Source organism: Nicotiana sylvestris, chromosome 2 (genome assembly GCF_000393655.2).
Source record: "Nicotiana sylvestris chromosome 2, ASM39365v2, whole genome shotgun sequence".
In the NCBI taxonomy this organism is placed as follows: Eukaryota; Viridiplantae; Streptophyta; class Magnoliopsida; order Solanales; family Solanaceae; genus Nicotiana; species Nicotiana sylvestris.
In genome coordinates this window covers 82,472,888-82,490,104 of record NC_091058.1, presented here as the reverse complement: position 1 = coordinate 82,490,104, position 17,217 = coordinate 82,472,888, and the positions used below count along the sequence as shown (strand labels likewise).

Genomic DNA, 17,217 nt, shown 5'->3' with positions numbered 1-17,217 from the left:
CTACTTGGTTCTAGAAGGACCCTCTCTAGACCGGATGCTATTGTCGATTAGTTCTCCTAGATCGCGCAGGTTCAGCAGTAAGAATTCCCTTTCCAAATGTCCTCCTTCGTTTCCCTCAACGTTCTTGCAGTCGGTGACTCTCTTTCTCATTTTCCCCTCCAATTCCATCAAACTGTACTCCAGATATTCCAGCCTTTCGCTGGATTTAACGGCTCTGTCTTTCCACTCATTGATCATTTCCATGTCGGCTTTATGCTGCTCCATATGCTCAGCTTCGGACTCACGAATTCTTTTGCGCAACCTGTTATACTTCACCTGTGTTTCGGCAACCTCGTCTATGACCCTATTTCCTGGACCAACCCTTGGCTTGAAAATCTCGACTATGTTAGCATCAAACCACGAGGGGTAAAAGTATGAGTGACCCGGCTCGATGGTATCCTTCTCCACGATAATATTCAAAGTCCACATATGTTGTGCCTCATTCTTATATTTGATGACGTCACCCTAAAAATCAGCTATGAAGTGACTCATTTTAGCGAATCGTGGTATGACATGTCTTCTGCCTGCCTGTCTCATAACCCTGAGGGGAGCATAAGGGTATACCCCCCCTAACCAAATCAACACCAAGTACGGAACATCTCTGGATCTAATGATGAGCTCGTCGGTGGGGAACCACTCAAACATCCACTAAACCTGGTCCTCAGTTAACTTGTTGAAAAACTGGACCAATCCTATAACATCCTTAGGTTTGGCAAACATGTCCAGAATATAAGTCATTCTTTTGGGATGATGGAAGGCTATGTGGTTATTCCACGGCCTTCGTGGGATCTCCTGTCGGTATTGACCCTTTTGGAGATGCTCTAACAACCAAACCTGTAACAAGAAATTGCAACCCTCAAAGAATCTGAACCCTTTCTAACAACGTTCCAAAGCCCGGCACATAACTGCAATGATCATAGGGACAATGGTTTATGTCTGCCCCTCGATCCCATCCATCAAAGTTTGGCCACCATGGCCACCCTAATATGAATTCTATCCCCTTGGATTGGGAATACTAGCATGCTCAAGAAACACACAATGAACACGAAGACCCTACGATGAACCCAACCTAAGGAGGTGATTAAGAACTCATCATCAAAAATATGGTAAGAGCTACTGTGACCGTATCGTTCATAGAGGAAGTCGAAAGGTATTGTCACGATCCAAACCGATGGGCCGCGACGGGTGGCTGAGTCCTACCTATTAACCACCCCTAAGCATGCGTCTAAGATATGAATCTGAATAACATCTGCTGAATTACAAAAATAACATATATGAAGGAAACCTGCTAACAAGGCATATGTACGCATATATGCAGGATATAGTGGGTGATTCGGCAAGGCTGCTACAAATAACTATACATCCAAAACTGAAAGCTGACAAGGCCACATACAACCCAACTAGACATACTGTCTACAGACCTCTAATAGAAACATAACTGTACAAAGACGGGACTAGGCCACATCATACCCATATATATATATATATAAACGTATCGTACCAAAATCAAAAGCAGCTCCAGATCAAGTGGAGCACACCAACTCTCGCTGATCAGGGATCCTAACAAGAGGGATCGTCAGCTTGCCTACTTGCACCTGCGGGTATGAAACACAGGGCCCGTGAAATAGGGTGTTAGTAAGAAAAATGTACTGAGTATGTAAGGCATGAAAATTAGTACGTAAAAGACATAGATGAAACATAGAATAACGATACACATCTTTAAATCTGAATACCTTTGTAAATTCTGAAACGTTTATTATGTCATGCACGTGCGTATAAATGTCGTGTCATGCATAGGTATGGGTGTACATAATATCATCAAGCCGCTGAGGGCATCCCATCATATCGTCTCGGCCATTGTGGGTAACATTATCAACTTATACCAGCTGATCAGGTGGTGGTGCATATATAATGTCGTAACCTTTTCCCATATCCTATATACATATTTACATATATACACATATATAACGCCATCTGGTCATGGGTCAATGCACATGTATAAATAAGTGAAATGCATGAAAAATACGTAATAATCTCAATATTCCTTCCGGATAAACTTTTCTATCTGCGTATTATTCTGAGATCCATGAATAGAAGATAATAATAATTCTCATGGAGAATCAAGAATATAGACACCCCTATTATTTCTATGAATAGACTAATTTATGGAAATTGTGTGTTTGCTTGTTTCTTCAGTATAATTTGGACCATGCCAAAAGAAAGAAAAGAGGACCTTAACATACTTGTTCCTTGAATTATTGAACAAAATAATGCTTCTGCTTCTGCGAAATATGAACGAACTGCTTCTGATCTATGAAGCTTTCTTTTTAAACTTAATCTCGCTTCTGCTTCAATTGTTTTGAATAGAAATGTCCTATGTACAAGACTTGGACGTACTACTATTTTCTTGTCCAAAAGGAACCAAACACTTTAGTGTTAAGCAAGCCTTTTAAAAGATGACTCACTCTTATGAGTCATATAAATGATTTACATGTTACTTTATCATACTAAACATATATGACTATTAGTCATATGCTTAAATGGTGGTCTACTGCCACGTTTCTTTTGGGTACAATTAATTAAGTTTTGTCCGCTTATTAGTTAAGTAGGTGATGTTCTGTTACCCAGTAATTAATCAATTACCCGCATAATTTAAAAATTACCACAAAATACTTAAAATTCTATTTATTTTTAAAATACTTGATATATACTTTATATATTATACTACCATGATCATATGGTACCTTGCATGGTACTAGTTCATAATTATCAGGTATTATCGCTCGACCCATATTTTATTTCAAATTGACCACTTTCAACGAAACTCGTTTTATTTAATCCGTGTACCCCTTTATCCTTCATAACACTTATTTATCGCTTGTTATAAATAGCGTAAGTACGTTAACGTCAAGATGATCTCATCCTCGAGTCTACGTCAGTTAACTGAAAACAAAATTTTAACGTACAAAAATGCGAGATATAACGGGTATGTAGGAGTTCTTCAGGCACTCTAAATCATCATTGTTTTTCAGCCCCATCATCTTAAGAAATCCTCTAGTGGTACTATTTTCGGTTGCTAATAAACTAGGGCTATCCCAAGTCAACCCAGCAATTCCCCCTATTTCTTCTAGAAGAAGAGTCATTTCTATGTCCCCAAAGCGGAATACAACCCTTTCCTTGTCCCAAAATATGGTGGCAGCCTCGATCAACATTTTGTTAGGCTGAAGATCCAATAGAGAAGGCAAATTTCCTAAGACTCGTTTCACATGATTTTGGTCACTTGAGGGAATGTCCCTCCACCAATCTAGCAAAAGTGAAGGTATGCTACTGACCATGCCGAACCTGGTGACTTCGTGCCTCATTTTTTTCTGCAAAACAAAATAAGGTTAGGCCCTTTCCTCCTCCAAGTTCATCTATTTATACAACAATGATTAGGATATTGGCACTTACTTCTCCAAAATTAATGCACACAATCGTGGTTGCATCCGTTGGGATTATGGAAAACCCGATGGACTTTTGGGTGAGGCTTGTCTTAAAAGGTTATTATGTGGACAACATATTAACCTGGCTAGGTTTGACCATGATTCATGTACAATTAATCAGAGTAAGGTTGCTATAGATGTCTAGACTAGGACCCTCAAGCGGACAACTTGAGGGGGAAAGGCACGGAACCGTCGAACGCACAACTGATAGACTAGTTTTACCGTAAATACGCCTTTCCCAATTTAAAGGGTGATACATAGGAAGAGTGCAAACACTCATCAAGAGTTGCTATAGGATTGATTACGCACGAGAAATATGATATTGAGCATGATTTATGCAACAATAAATAGCATGTTATCAAGTATTTGTACGTTAAAAAAACGATAAATGCGGTATTTAAATAATTGAAAGATAGTTACGAAAAAAGAAAATAAAGAGACAAGTCACTTTCAGGAAATAAAGGAAATAATAAATGCTTAAAATAAGTAGTTAAATCCAAATAAGGGGGAGGGTGCACGGGATAAAGTATGCTTAAGACTAATTCACGAAAATAAGTTCATTATGGTAAGAGCCTAAAATATCCCCAGCAGAGTCGCTATGCTGTCGCGCCCCCTTTTCCTCGCGGAGTCCGGGTTTCGACATTCATTGAGAACAACTCGTTTCCTTTTGGAAATTGTGTATTTGAAGAGTCGCCACCTAACGGATTAAGGTGCGTTAGGGCACCTAGAACAATTAACTCATATAACTAATTTGCATTACCAGAGATTAGGGTAAGGACTCAAAATAACCTTGAGGGGAAGGTGTGAGGCACCCCTCGCGGTCCACAACGGTGGGTCTCGGCCGAACCCAGTTATGTGAATTAGTCATTTAACAAGTAAGCAGTCTAAGCACACATTTACAAATAAAGGAAGTTCAGGCAGTCTAAGCAGACGTATGCAAATAAAGGAAGGGAAGTGCTAAGTTGGTTAGCCTATAGGATCACATCTATACAATAACCAGTAAGCCTTCCTCAAATAGAGGGGTTATACGTGCATTAGCGCACATGTCATCATATCCTCTTACTACCCATTATCATCCACTTAGCAGTTATATAAGCGATTTTTAATTAGCAAACTCTAAGTGTGCTTTAACCGTCCCTTCCTTGTGGTCCTGGGGGTGTTTAAGACCTCTATTTTTAGGAAGCTCTAGACTTTCTTAAGGTGTCTAAAGGGTAAAATCTAAGCTACAACAAAGAACATATAGGACTATCAAATAGGGAAACAGTAAAGGGGGCTCATATTTACCTCTACACATAAACAAATAAGTAGCATGTCTTAATCACAGATTTCAGGTAATTTCAAAGAAGTACTAGAACATGACATCTAAATGAGCGTCACAAACATAGAGTATGCAGCATTGTTTAAAGTGAGGTGATATAAACCCAATCAGTTTGCCTACTAATTTTAAAACCTGTTGAACCTGGGTAGTTTCACATATAAACAGAGCATAATTTCCCCGTTTTATAATGCCATTTAATTACCTAGAGTTTGCCTAGCCGTGGGCCTATAATACCCTATAAACACGCAATCATAATTCTGGGGATTAGTTAAAACAACTTGAGTTTTAATAAATCCTATAGGCATGCTGGTGTAGGTGCTGATTGTTGCAAGAGTTGATTTCATGCGCATTTATACTGGAACATGATGTCTATGTGTTGGGGTTGCTTTTTAACCTCTTTATAGACATGATTCAAAGCAGATGCAAATACAGTCCTAAAGCAGGATTTCTAATGCACAGATAGAGATGGTCATTTTATTAAGCGTGATTACAACAGTAGCTTAATGACAAGATTTCCAGGCGATGACAACTTATGCAGAATCAGAAATAAAGTGATGAACTATAACTTGTTTTCTAATATGCAAAGACAGTAAATGCGAGTATCCTAATGCAGAATTTCTAATGCAAATAACATAGACCTATGACATGTTTCTAATGATAGTAACATAACGTATAGACCTAAATCATGATTCCTATTGTAGATTAGCACAACATAATCCTAAAGCATGATTTCTATTGCAAATCATAATATAAACCTAAAGCATGATTTCTACCTGGTTTTCTTACAAAAATCATATAGGAACCTTCCCCTTTTTACTAATTATCCCAATATCTATTTACAAGAAATATTATTATAGACCAGGAATGAATTAATTACATAAATGTAAACTATGCTATAGGAAGCCTAAATCAGGCCCAAAATAAACTTGGGAGTGCCAGACCTTCAGAAAGGTCTCAGATACCAAGAATCTCACATCCAATAGTGTGTCCTGGTGTATCAAAGTTCCCTAAGGACCTCAAGGATTCCGGGTAGTGCTCACACCAAGACCTTTCTTAAAATAGAGAACTGGTTATGTGTAGTGTGAAAGGGCCAGCCTTAGTGTGCCAGAGTTCAGAGGAATCCCGTGGATTCCTAAGCAGTACACACATTGAAGGGGCAGAACTTAATAATCTAAGATTAAAGTGAAAGTGCTTGGCATAGTTTTGAGGAGCTTAGTAAAACAGTGTAGAGATAACTTTAAGAGTGAAAACGTTTTCAGAAATAAAAAACAATTTTAAGAAGATGCTAGGTGTGACACCAGATTTGAGAAGAATACTAAGAGTAGAAGAACAGTTTTGAAATCAGTTCTGAGGAGAGAAAATTCAGCAAATAACCAATTAATCATAGAATACCCAGATTCACAGACACTTAACAAGCAGATTTACAAATAAGGGTGAAAGGGATTGGGAACATATAGAGTTGAAACCACATAAACAGGGAAACATTTAAGAAGACAAATGCACAGAACAACTAGGAGTCCACTGAACGAAGTAGTCATGGTAATAGGAAGTTAAAACATAGAGGAGTGGAGTAAAAGTCATCTTGAAGATAGGGGTGCATAAGACATGATTGGTCATACCACTTAGGACCAATCAAGCACATTAGAAGATCAAGTTACTAACATGAGTATGCTAACTGAAGAGAATAAACAGAAACTAATAAACATGCTAGTCATGTATCAAACAATTGAGTGAGACTCAAGCCTATGATTACACACTTAAACAAGAAAGGACAGAATTTAGATGTGATGAATAAGCGGTAAACAGGAAGATAAATCGAATACATTGCCAATTAAATTAGTGCAAGAATGAAACACATAAAGTTTGAGATTCATAATTAAACTAGAGACATACTAGTTAAGAAGCAAAGTGTAGAATGTAAAGCAAGTATAATGCCACTGCAGAGCCTTGGCTTTCAGCGGGCTAGACCAATAGTTTCCACAAATAGCAGAGAAATAAGAGAGAGTTTGAGTGTGTGTGTGTGTTCTGAACTTAGTTCATGTTTTGAGAGGTAAAAACAAGAGTGTATATATAGCAGTTTAATAGTAGCACAAATAAGGTAAAGGAATCAACATTCAGTCAATTAAAGAAATCACAGAATCCAATCACATAAGGGTTCGGAATAGACTCCCTTAATTAGGGGTAATTGATTAACGGTAACAACATGGGTTTAATTAAGTCAAGGAGTCCAGACCATACCAAATAAGGAATCAGTAAGAATCCCAAAGTTATACGGGCAAGTAATTAAGGCAGAGATGACAAATTAAAGTTATAAACAAGGAAACATATAAAGTCTATGTATACGAATCTTTAACAAAGTAAAGCAATCAACAAAACTTTCAAAAGAATACTAATTTCCGGAAAGAATTACTCAACTTCCATAAATAGAAATTAGACTAAGTAAAACCTCATAGAAACATAGAACTTAGTCGAAAAAAGCAGGTTCAAACCCTAACAGAGATTAATTAGGGAAAAACCACGAAATACTCGATTTGACAAAGAAAATGTTTAAGTCCAAAAGACAGAGTAAATTAATACGATTGGTAACACGGAAAGACCTAGAATTGAAGCAAAGATTGGAAAAATTAGTATATTACATAGAATCAACTAGGGTTCGAATGCTCTTGCAAAAAATCAGTCAAGAAGGTGAAAGAATAATTGATTAAACACTTAGAAGTCGGAAAGACCTTTGAAAAACAATTTGGGATGAACCCTAGTTTAGGAAGAGCGATAAAAGTTGGAATACTTCATTAACCCAGAAATTCTTAAAGGAAAACACATAATAGTGCTCGAATCACCCCAGATCTATACATATCTGAGAAGGATCAATAGTAACGGACTAGGGTTTTTCATAAAAGTAGTAGAGATGAGAGAATAGGTCAAGAACCCATAGATTCATAACAAAATAAAGAGGAGTACTTACTCACAGACGAAAAATAGCCTGAGACAGGCAAATAAACGAAGTTTCGAACCAGAGCTAGCTAGGTTCTTTGAGATCTTCTCAATGATCCAAGAAATCAAAGAGCCATAGTGTGTAGAGGGCTAGGGCTGGCCGGAGAAGCCATGGAAGCCTCATAAGGTGGAGGTTTATGCTGGTGACGGCGCTTAGAATTAGGGTTAGGTAGAGAGAGAGTTGAGAGATGAGGGAGATGATGACGGTAGGGCTGGGAAGGAATGAGAAGGGTTAGGGGGTAGGTTTAGGATTAATTATGGTAAGGGGGTTTGTGGACTGTTGATCAAAATGATCAATGACCACGATTAAACGGGCAATTGGGTCGGGCAGATGTAGCTTTGGGCCTAAGGGGATTTGGGCTAATTTTAGAGGGGTTTTTGGGCTGGTTTAAAAGGGGTTAGATCTGAAAATAAAGGGGCTATTTATTCAATACCCAAGTAATTGAATAAAAATTATTTTATAAAATAATTAACGATAAAAAAATAATTTTTATGCATAGAAGTGTTTTAAAATAATTATTCGCTATTTTGAAAAATACAATGCATCATTTTCTGGTAAAATAATGCAGTAATGTGTGCATGAGCTATACTTGCAAAGCTATTGCAATTGTAACCAAAAGTCTAAATCTGGCCATTTGTGAAATAATTTAAACTTAATATGACTATAAATAGCAATATTAAGTCATGAAATGCTATAAAGTCATTTGTGATGAAATTTTATAATTATTTATATAAATAAAATAATAGGATAAATTAATTTAAAAATGTAGAATTTATGAAAAAATATCAATCGATGTTAATGCATAGTTTTGAAGGTATATATACACTTAAAAAGTATTATTGGAAAAAACTGGGTATCAACAGTTGATAATGGATTTTACCATTATTTGGTTACCATATTTGGGTTCCTTTGGTACTGGTTACTCGATTTTGGTATTACTTAGGTATTTGCCTAATTTTGGCAAATACCACCTCTATATCGAACGAGAATCGACTTAATTTTGAAGATTTGTGTGATATTCCATCCATATACACGAGATGAACTGGATCCTTCATACCAGTTGTCCGATTTCGAGTTTAAAACCCTAACTAGGGTTTGAAGTTTGATACTTTTCCTTTTCTGTTGTTTTACTGACTTTCATGAGAGATTTCCCCCATTCTTCGTTTGTGTTTACTCGATTTCTTTCCTTACCTGTGTTTAATAAATTATTTTCCTTGTTTGTGCATCTGATTTTACTACTATATAAACCCCTCCCCATTCCCCTTTAAGACAGACTTGAATCGTTAAAACGTTTACTAAAAAACTGAAGTTATTGCTATTTGTTCTCTAATTCTCTTATTCTATACTCTGGTTCTTGGCCGGCTGAGCGCCAAGGCCATTGAAATTATGGGTTCTTGCTCTTCGTTGATATTCAGAATACTGTGGGCTTTTGTTCTTTCTTGTTTTTTCGCTTAACTGGTAAGTTACTGAAATTCATAGTTTCATTCCTATGTATATGTGATTAGCATATGTTTTCTCTCCTGAAGTTTGCTTAATGTGTTCTTCTGGGTTGTTCTACTTCAATTTTAGCTCTCCTTAACTCTTAGCTTCATATTGACAGCTTAAAACATGCCTAAACCTAATTTGAGTAAATTATATTCCTTTCAAGCTTATCTAACCTATGTGTTGCAAATTACTGATGTTTAAGATCTTTGCACTTTAGAATCTCTTTGTTGTTTAATTTTGCTCTCAACCCTGTTACTTGACCATGCTTTTACTTACATAATTCGCATCCCCTTTAATAGACTAGTTGATTATGTTCAAAAGCACGAATGTATACATTTACTATATGGCACAAGTCTATTTCCTATCTTATTCTGAATTTGCTGTGATGATATCTTGCCTATATAGCATGTTTGATCTTGTTCCCTGATAGTATGCATGTCTTGACTTTCCAGTAGTTGCAATGATCTGTTCTCATCCTATGCAAATTCTGTTGCCAATTAATATGATTCTCTCTTGTAACATTAGGACCTATACTTAGCATAATTTGAACCTTTTCTTTACTATGAGTCGGTGTACACCCATCTTGCAAACATGTTCTATTAATGTGTGACTACTTATGCACTAGGTGTTAAACTTGTTCTTCTGAATCTTTGCCAGGTTTGTTCTTAAAACCTAAAGCTTGTTCGAATATCTCTCTATGTGCTCAACTTGACTTTGTTAGCATCCCTCAGTGTTGTCCCTCAACCTTAGTTCTTAGCCGGCTGAAAGCCAAGGCTACCTAGGTTCTATCATTGACCTCCCTAGTGTGAGCATTGCTCGGGGCCCAATTGAGACCCTTATGAACTCTGGCACACTAGGATCTAAGGTTCCTTGGCACTTTGTCCTAACTGCTCCATTATGCCCCTTTTCACCTACTAAATAAGCCAATGGGCTTGTGTAAATGGCTATTTTCTGGACCTTTGATCAACTATGGCTACTAGGTTTTGGATATTTTTTGTTGGATTAACTGTGACTTTTGGACTATGGTGAAACCTGTATGGATACGAAATTGAAGACCTGGCTGGGCTGGGTATACTTTGGGCCTGTCTTAGGCCCACTATAGTTATTTTGTAACTTTGTAATTTACTTTGTTCTTTGGGCCTGTAATAATGCTGTAATAACAATTGGGGTGTTAGTAAAATTGGAAAAATGGGTCTATTCTATTGTTTGCATGTAACAGGTAGAAATCCTGCCTATAGGTGTTTAATTTGTTCAAACATGTTCTGCTCCTATGTGTTGTTAGATAACCCGCCTATAGGACCTGAGCGTTTAATTCGTTTAACATATTTTGCTTCTACATGTTTTGTTAGATATCATGCCTATATGAAATAAAATGGCAAATCTCTCAATTTGCATAATTGTAGCATATTCATTAGACACCAATATTTATCTAGAAATCATGCCTATAAGACTTAGATTGGCTAATTCACTGTTGTTATTATAATTGCTCACTTAGGAGACATGCCTATAGGAGCTAAGTATAAAAACACCAGTTTCAATTGCTAATCGTTAGAAATCCTGCCTATAGAGTAATACCACTCGCTTTAAAGTGTTAATATCGAATTTTCCAAACCCTGCTTCGTTGCTTAGCTCTGCCACAATTAGAAAGCATTCATATAGGGGTGAATTGGGTAATTTTGAGTATTTCAATGGTCGTCACGACCAACTACTGTGTTGTCACCTAGAAATCATGTCTATAGGTTTAATAACTTATAATCTGTAATTTCAATAGTCAGCACGCAATACTAGATTCCCTAAACTGTATAGTTGTTTAGAAATCACGTCTATAAGATTGCACCTTGCATTGCCTACACGAGGTTGCATAGAAACCATGTCTATAGGGCTTAATGGCTTTAATTTGGCTCAATTCTGAAACTGTCTAACGCCTACTATGAGAATTTGTTCACGTGCATTTGATATCTAAAGTGTGGAGGCTAACTTGTGCCATTAATTGCTTTTACATGAAGTCCAACTTGTTTAGTATGGCGCCTAGGTTTATCATTTTTGAGCAGCCTAAGTTAAGTCTATAACTATCCAAAAATAGAGGTGATGTTTTATACTTCAATACCACACAAAAGAGGGGGAGGGGGGTTGGATAATTTGTGTGGTGACCGATTTTTCGCTTAAACTGATTATGGAAGGACCTGGTTCTTCTATGTGTTCTAACTACTACTGTTGCGGAATAATAAATGTAGAAAGTAAAGAACACAAGTATTTTTACGTGGAAAACACCCGGCTCAAAAGGTGAAAAAACCACGACCTACTACTCAGTAGGATTTTCCCCAACGCTTTACTAAATTACTGAGCCAAAACAGCATTTACAAAACTCTATGTAAACCTAAGGATTACCTCTAATCCCATCGTAGCAACCAACCTCTAACTGTTGCGACAACTTCAAGTTAACTCTAACTTGAATACTCAAGTACCTATTACAATTGCTTCTGGATAAAACTGAAAAGTACAATATGAAAACACGCACTACAATTGAACTATAAATAAAGAAAGACACATAAAACTCTTTGTTGAGCTGGTTCTTCAATCTAGTTCATATAGCTTCAGGTTTGCACACTTGAATCACACACAAACTGCTTGCAAAAAGCCTTTCTATTTTGCTCTCAATTCACGTTTAACTTCTGCGTTTTTGTGCAACACTGTAATGTGAGAACATCCTGCAATTTATAGAGTTAGCAGATGAAGAAATAACTAGAGTTCTGATACAAATCTTCCTTAGTGGAAGAGTTCTAGTTGATTTCAACTTCTAACTCCTTCCCTATCTTGGATAGTGTTCTCTTTGATTAATGACTCTTTCTCCTTATCAATTATGCAAACTTTTCGTTCAGGAGATATTAAATACACCAAGTTAAGCTTATCTCTTTCACATGTATCCCACATGCTCAAATCTGCCCGTTTTTATGAACCTGAGGGATGGACCACTAGGATGGACGTGGTTCATGCCTGAGTTCCTTTGTTAGTCTTCAAAACTAACATTTACTTGGTCCAACAAATTTCCCCTTTTTGATGATGACAAACTTTGTGTTTTTTATATATTTTGGCCCTGTTAGAGCTCAGCTCAACATCAATACAAAGTTAGAAAATTTTCACTTATCATCAAGGACCAGGTACATTAGGTTATAAACATCATTGTTCAAAGTGTAAACATCACTTGTTTAAAGCACAACCTTTTTTCCCCTTTTGAAATCATCGAAAAGTTGCATAAAAAATGTGAGATAACCAAATTTTAAAGCTAACTCATAGCCACTGGGGCTACTTCAAATGTAATCATGGATTAATCATCATAGATCAAGCTATGAATTTTTAATCATCAAAGAAATATAAGCAAACAGTTAGAGCAAAAGATAGTGAATTTCATTGATGGTTGATAAGATTCTACCATAGAGCATAAGAAGAAATAAAAATACTGAAAATATGAGCAAAAAAACAAAGTGTCTCTAACTGAGTCACTGGTTGATCTACACTAGGCTAGGAGGATTAAGGCTGGGAAGAACTAGGTGATTGGTTTTTGACTTGGAAAAGTTTCGGCATACCTTGAAGAATGCCATCATTCTTCTCTTTTTCTCTTGCCAGCTCAGTTCTGAGAGCATCTCTCTTAGTATCCACCTCAACCAACCTCTTCTTCAGCCTTTCAATCTCAGCATCCTTAGACTCACTTTCTTGCACCAAGGCTCTGACCTTGCTATTCACTGGTACCTTTTTGCATGAAATAGGTTCTTTAGGAGTGACATTGACTTCATAATCGCAAGCAAGCAGAGTATTAACCCATAAATGATCCACGCTTGTACTAACCCACTTTTTCATAGGTACATTGAAATGTGCAAGAACAATTGTGAAAATGAATCCATAGGGAATGGTATGAGTTTTGGTGCCATTAATAACTCTATCAAGAAGCTGGATTATAGCTTTCAGTCACTTTCTTCTGCAGGTCTGCGAGGGTTTCCTCTACAGATAAACCATGTTCATCTCCCCAAACAACTATTGCACATGCGTCTTTGGTTAAACTCATAGGAGTGGGTGAAGAATCAGCCACTCTTGTCTCCTTTCCCCTCACAGTACTCCTAGCACCGTTGCTCTCCTTTTTTTTTTCATTTTTACCACCAACTTCTCCAGATTCTGTAGTCTCAACACCTGCTATAGATCCTACAAATCTATTTTTCAAATTTGCAGCAACTTTAAAAATTGTCTCAGGAGAAACTTTAGAATCAAAAGGTACATGTTCAATTTCGAAAGAACCACTTTCTTCCCCCTGAGTAGCAGACTTAAAAGAATCTAGGTAGTTTTATATGGTCAGGAGTCTTGAACGTAACTGGTTCACTTGTAATGGATAAGTTTATAAGAACTTTGGTATTTAGTAGGACTCTGCTCATGATCCAAATATAGTTATTTTAAATTATGCAGAGTATAGAAAACATACCGTGTTATCTTGATGAACCAGGTTCTTCACTGATAATTTTCTTGTGTAAGTCTAAATTTGCCAAAACAGAGAAAATATCATTAGAGATTAATGAGTCATTTTAACACATGGCACAAGAGTATACTATGTAAAGTATAAGACTGAGCAAGATTTAATCTAATTATACACAATTTACAGACTTTCTAACCAATGTTTTTAAATTTTTTTTCATTTTAACCTTGAACTGGTCCTTTTAGGTGATCTTAATCATCCCTAATTCCAACTTGTTCCTCTCAAAGTGATCTCTACTTAAGGATTTTGTGAAGATGTTAGCAATTTGCTTGTCATTAGCACAAAACTCCACAGTGATCAAGCCTTTCTCATAGTTGTCCATCAAAATAATGGTGTCTAATATCTATGTGCTTAGTTCTCTTATGATGAACTAGATTCTTAGTCATGGTAATAGCACTAGTGTTATCACAAAAAATAGGGATGCAACTAACTTCAATACCAAAATCCATCAACTGCTGCTTGATCCATAATAATTGAGCACAATCATGAAGCAACAACTACATACTCAGCTTCAGCAGTAGATAAGGCCACTAAATTTTGCTTTTTAGTAGCCCATGACACGAGACATGAACCAAGGAAGTGTGCCATACCTGAGGTGCTCTTCCTATCCACTAGTAAACCTACATAATCAGCGTCAGTATATCCCACTAGGTTAAAATTACTACCTTTTGGATGCCAAAGACAAAGGTCAGTGGTGCCTTTCAATTATCTTAATATTCTCTTTACATTAGTCAAGTGGGACTCCTTTGGATTTTCCTGAAATCGAGCACAAAGACCTACACTACACATAATGTCAGGTCTGCTAGTAGTGAGATATAAAAGAGAACCAATCATTCCCTTATACAACTTCTGATCAAAAGATGAACCAAGTTCATCTATATCCAATTTCGTGGATGTTGCAATAGGAATGTCAATTTCTTTGGATGTTCCTTCCTAGTTTTCTTACTGAGGAATAGGTTCATAGACAGGTTCCTTCGAGGTTTGAGGATCAGTTCCTCTCTAGTCAGTTACCCCTGTCATGTTGCCCTGGGTAGAAAAACCTGTTCCATCACATGTTCTTTCTTCTGGTATAGCTTCAATCTGGGCTATGATTTCATTTAAATTTCTTACCAGCCCAATTGCTTCATCTTCATGTTACTGTCTCTCAGAAAGAATGTTAGTTTCATCAAAAATTGCATGTACACTTTCTTCTACACACATAGTTCTTTTGTTATAGATCTTATAAGCCTTACTATGTAAAGTATATCCCAAGAATACTCCCTTATCACTTCTGGGATCATACTTACCTAGGGAATCTTTTTTATTATTGCCAACAAAGTACTTGCATCTAATTACCCTAAGATGGGATATATTTAGCTTTCTCCCTTTAAGTGACTCATAAGGAATCTTCTTAACAAGAGGTCTAGTCATGCAATTATTTATGATGTAGCATGCAAAAATTTAGCAAACTTAGCATTTTCAAATTTATTTCCATGATCAGACCTAATTGATGCAAGTTGATTACCTAGTTGTTTCTTAGTTTTTCTAACAAAAGAAGTAAACATGTCAAATGCTTCATCTTTAGATGTTAAAAACAATGTCCAAGTAAACCTAGAGTAATCATCAACAAGCACCATCACATATCTTTTACCACCTCTGCTTAATATTCTCATTAGACCACAGAGATCCATATGGACTAGTTCCATCATTATGCTGGTGCTTACCACTTTCTTGCATTTAAAAGAGGATCTTACCTGCTTCTCCCTACACAAGCCTCACAAACTTTGTCTTCCTTGAACTTGATGTTAGGCAGCCCTATCACCAAGTTCTTGGAGACTAATTTGTTGAGTTGACTCAGACTTGCATGTCCAAGTCTCTTGTGCCAAAGGAGGAGATCATGGTCCAAGACACATGAGCAAGTGAGTTCATTTTCTGAAAGTGTGGACAAATCTACAATGTATGTATTGTTTACTCTTTTTCCCTGCAAAACAATCTTGTTAGTGGTAAGATTAATCACAAAATATTTGGTAGAGGTGAATACTACCAAGTTACCTTTATCACATAATTGTGATACACTAATTAGACTGTACTTTAGGCCATCTATCAAGTAGACATTCTCAATAGAGTGAAAATTAATCTTACCTACCTTTGCAACCCCAATGATCTCACATTTCTTCCCATTTCCAAATGAGACATTACCTCCTTTGAAGTTCTCAAGTTAAAGGAACTGGTTCTTGCTTCCTATAATATGCTTTGAGCAACCACTATCCATGTACCATATTAGGCTGCTCCCCTTCACTTGGACTAACAAAAGGAAATCAGGGGTTAGTTTTAAGAATCCAAACTAGTTTGGGTACCTTTCTATAGGCAAAAGGGTAAATCAGATTCTTTTTAGCCTAACTTGGCAGCCTATTGTTCCCTTGAACAAATTCTTTATTCTTTTGACTAACCTTTTCTTTTGCAATACATTCACTTTTATAGTGACTAGTTTTACCACAGTGTGTGCAAATTTTGTTAAGAAGTGTGAGGTACTTTCTTTTGGGATTCCACTTGGGTGCAGGGGTCCCGTAGCCAAGTCCTCTCTTGTTGCTACTACGGTATTCGTGTAGACATGAAAGTGCATCGGAGGACCTATTCCATTTACAGGTTCTGTCTAGATCGTGCTTAACCTTGTTTAGATCCTCCTTAAAGACTCTTATCTGCTCATCTCTTTTGTACAACGCATATTTCATTTTTCCTACATTTTCTTCTAAAGTGAGTTGTGTATGATCAGCTTTCTTTTTACCAGTTCCTAATTTCAATTTTAGATTTTCAGATCTAAACTCTAGGACAGTGGTGTCAAGTTCATGAACCTGGTTCTTTAACTCAGCATTTTTACTTTCACTTTCACTAGCCTTAGTTCCAGATTTTTGCACTTAGCTTTCAAAATCACACACTCCTTAGACAACTGCTTCTTTTCATTGTTTAGATCCTCAAATTCATTAATGAAATCTAGGAGTAACTCAGATAGCCTTTCTTTAGACAAAAATTTAATTTTTTCTTTGAGATGAATTATACTTACCTCAAATTCTCATCGGATTCTCCAATTGCCATAAGTGCTTGTTCATCTCCATCTTCGCCCTTTAAGTCTTCATCTGAGCTTTCTCCCCAGGCAGCAACCATAGCCTTTGTTGATCCTTTGTTCTTCTTGGGTTGAACTTGTTTCTTCTTCCTGTTCCTTCGTTCAACTCTTTCCTTCTTGCATTCAATTTCCCATTGAAAGCAGTTTTTTATGTGGTGATCACTCTTCCCACACTTGTAACAACCCTCATTGGTTTGTTTTTCAGCAACCCTTGGTTTTTTGTAGCTTCCACTTCTTGAAGGACCCTTCTCTCTTATTAGGTACTTCTTGAAGTCCTTTGTG

The 17,217-nt window shown here is 36.8% G+C and overlaps 1 protein-coding gene across 1 annotated transcript; it reads right to left on the bottom strand.

The window, feature by feature from the left end:
* Positions 1-13,171, bottom strand: LOC138885149 (uncharacterized). The gene is made up of 3 exons (XM_070166053.1): positions 12,901-13,171; positions 11,705-11,806; positions 1-380 (listed from the first exon to the last, which is right to left on the bottom strand). Exons 1-3 carry the CDS (start codon positions 13,169-13,171, stop codon positions 1-3), a joined length of 753 nt encoding a protein of 250 aa, XP_070022154.1.
* Between the last annotated feature and the right edge of the window lie 4,046 nt (positions 13,172-17,217).

Bases quoted from the DNA above. Each gene is read 5' to 3' on its own strand.
- LOC138885149 (XM_070166053.1), bottom strand. From the start codon at position 13,171: ATGAAAAAGTGGGTTAGTACAAGCGTGGATCATTTATGGGTTAATACT. The intron at 11,807-12,900 runs GTATGCCGAAAC...TGTACTTTTCAG, and splicing joins GAATGATGGCATTCTTCAAG to TTTTATCCAGAAGCAATTGT. The intron at 381-11,704 runs GTAATCCTTAGG...ATGCTAACATAG, and splicing joins TTGCTACGATGGGATTAGAG to TCGAGATTTTCAAGCCAAGG.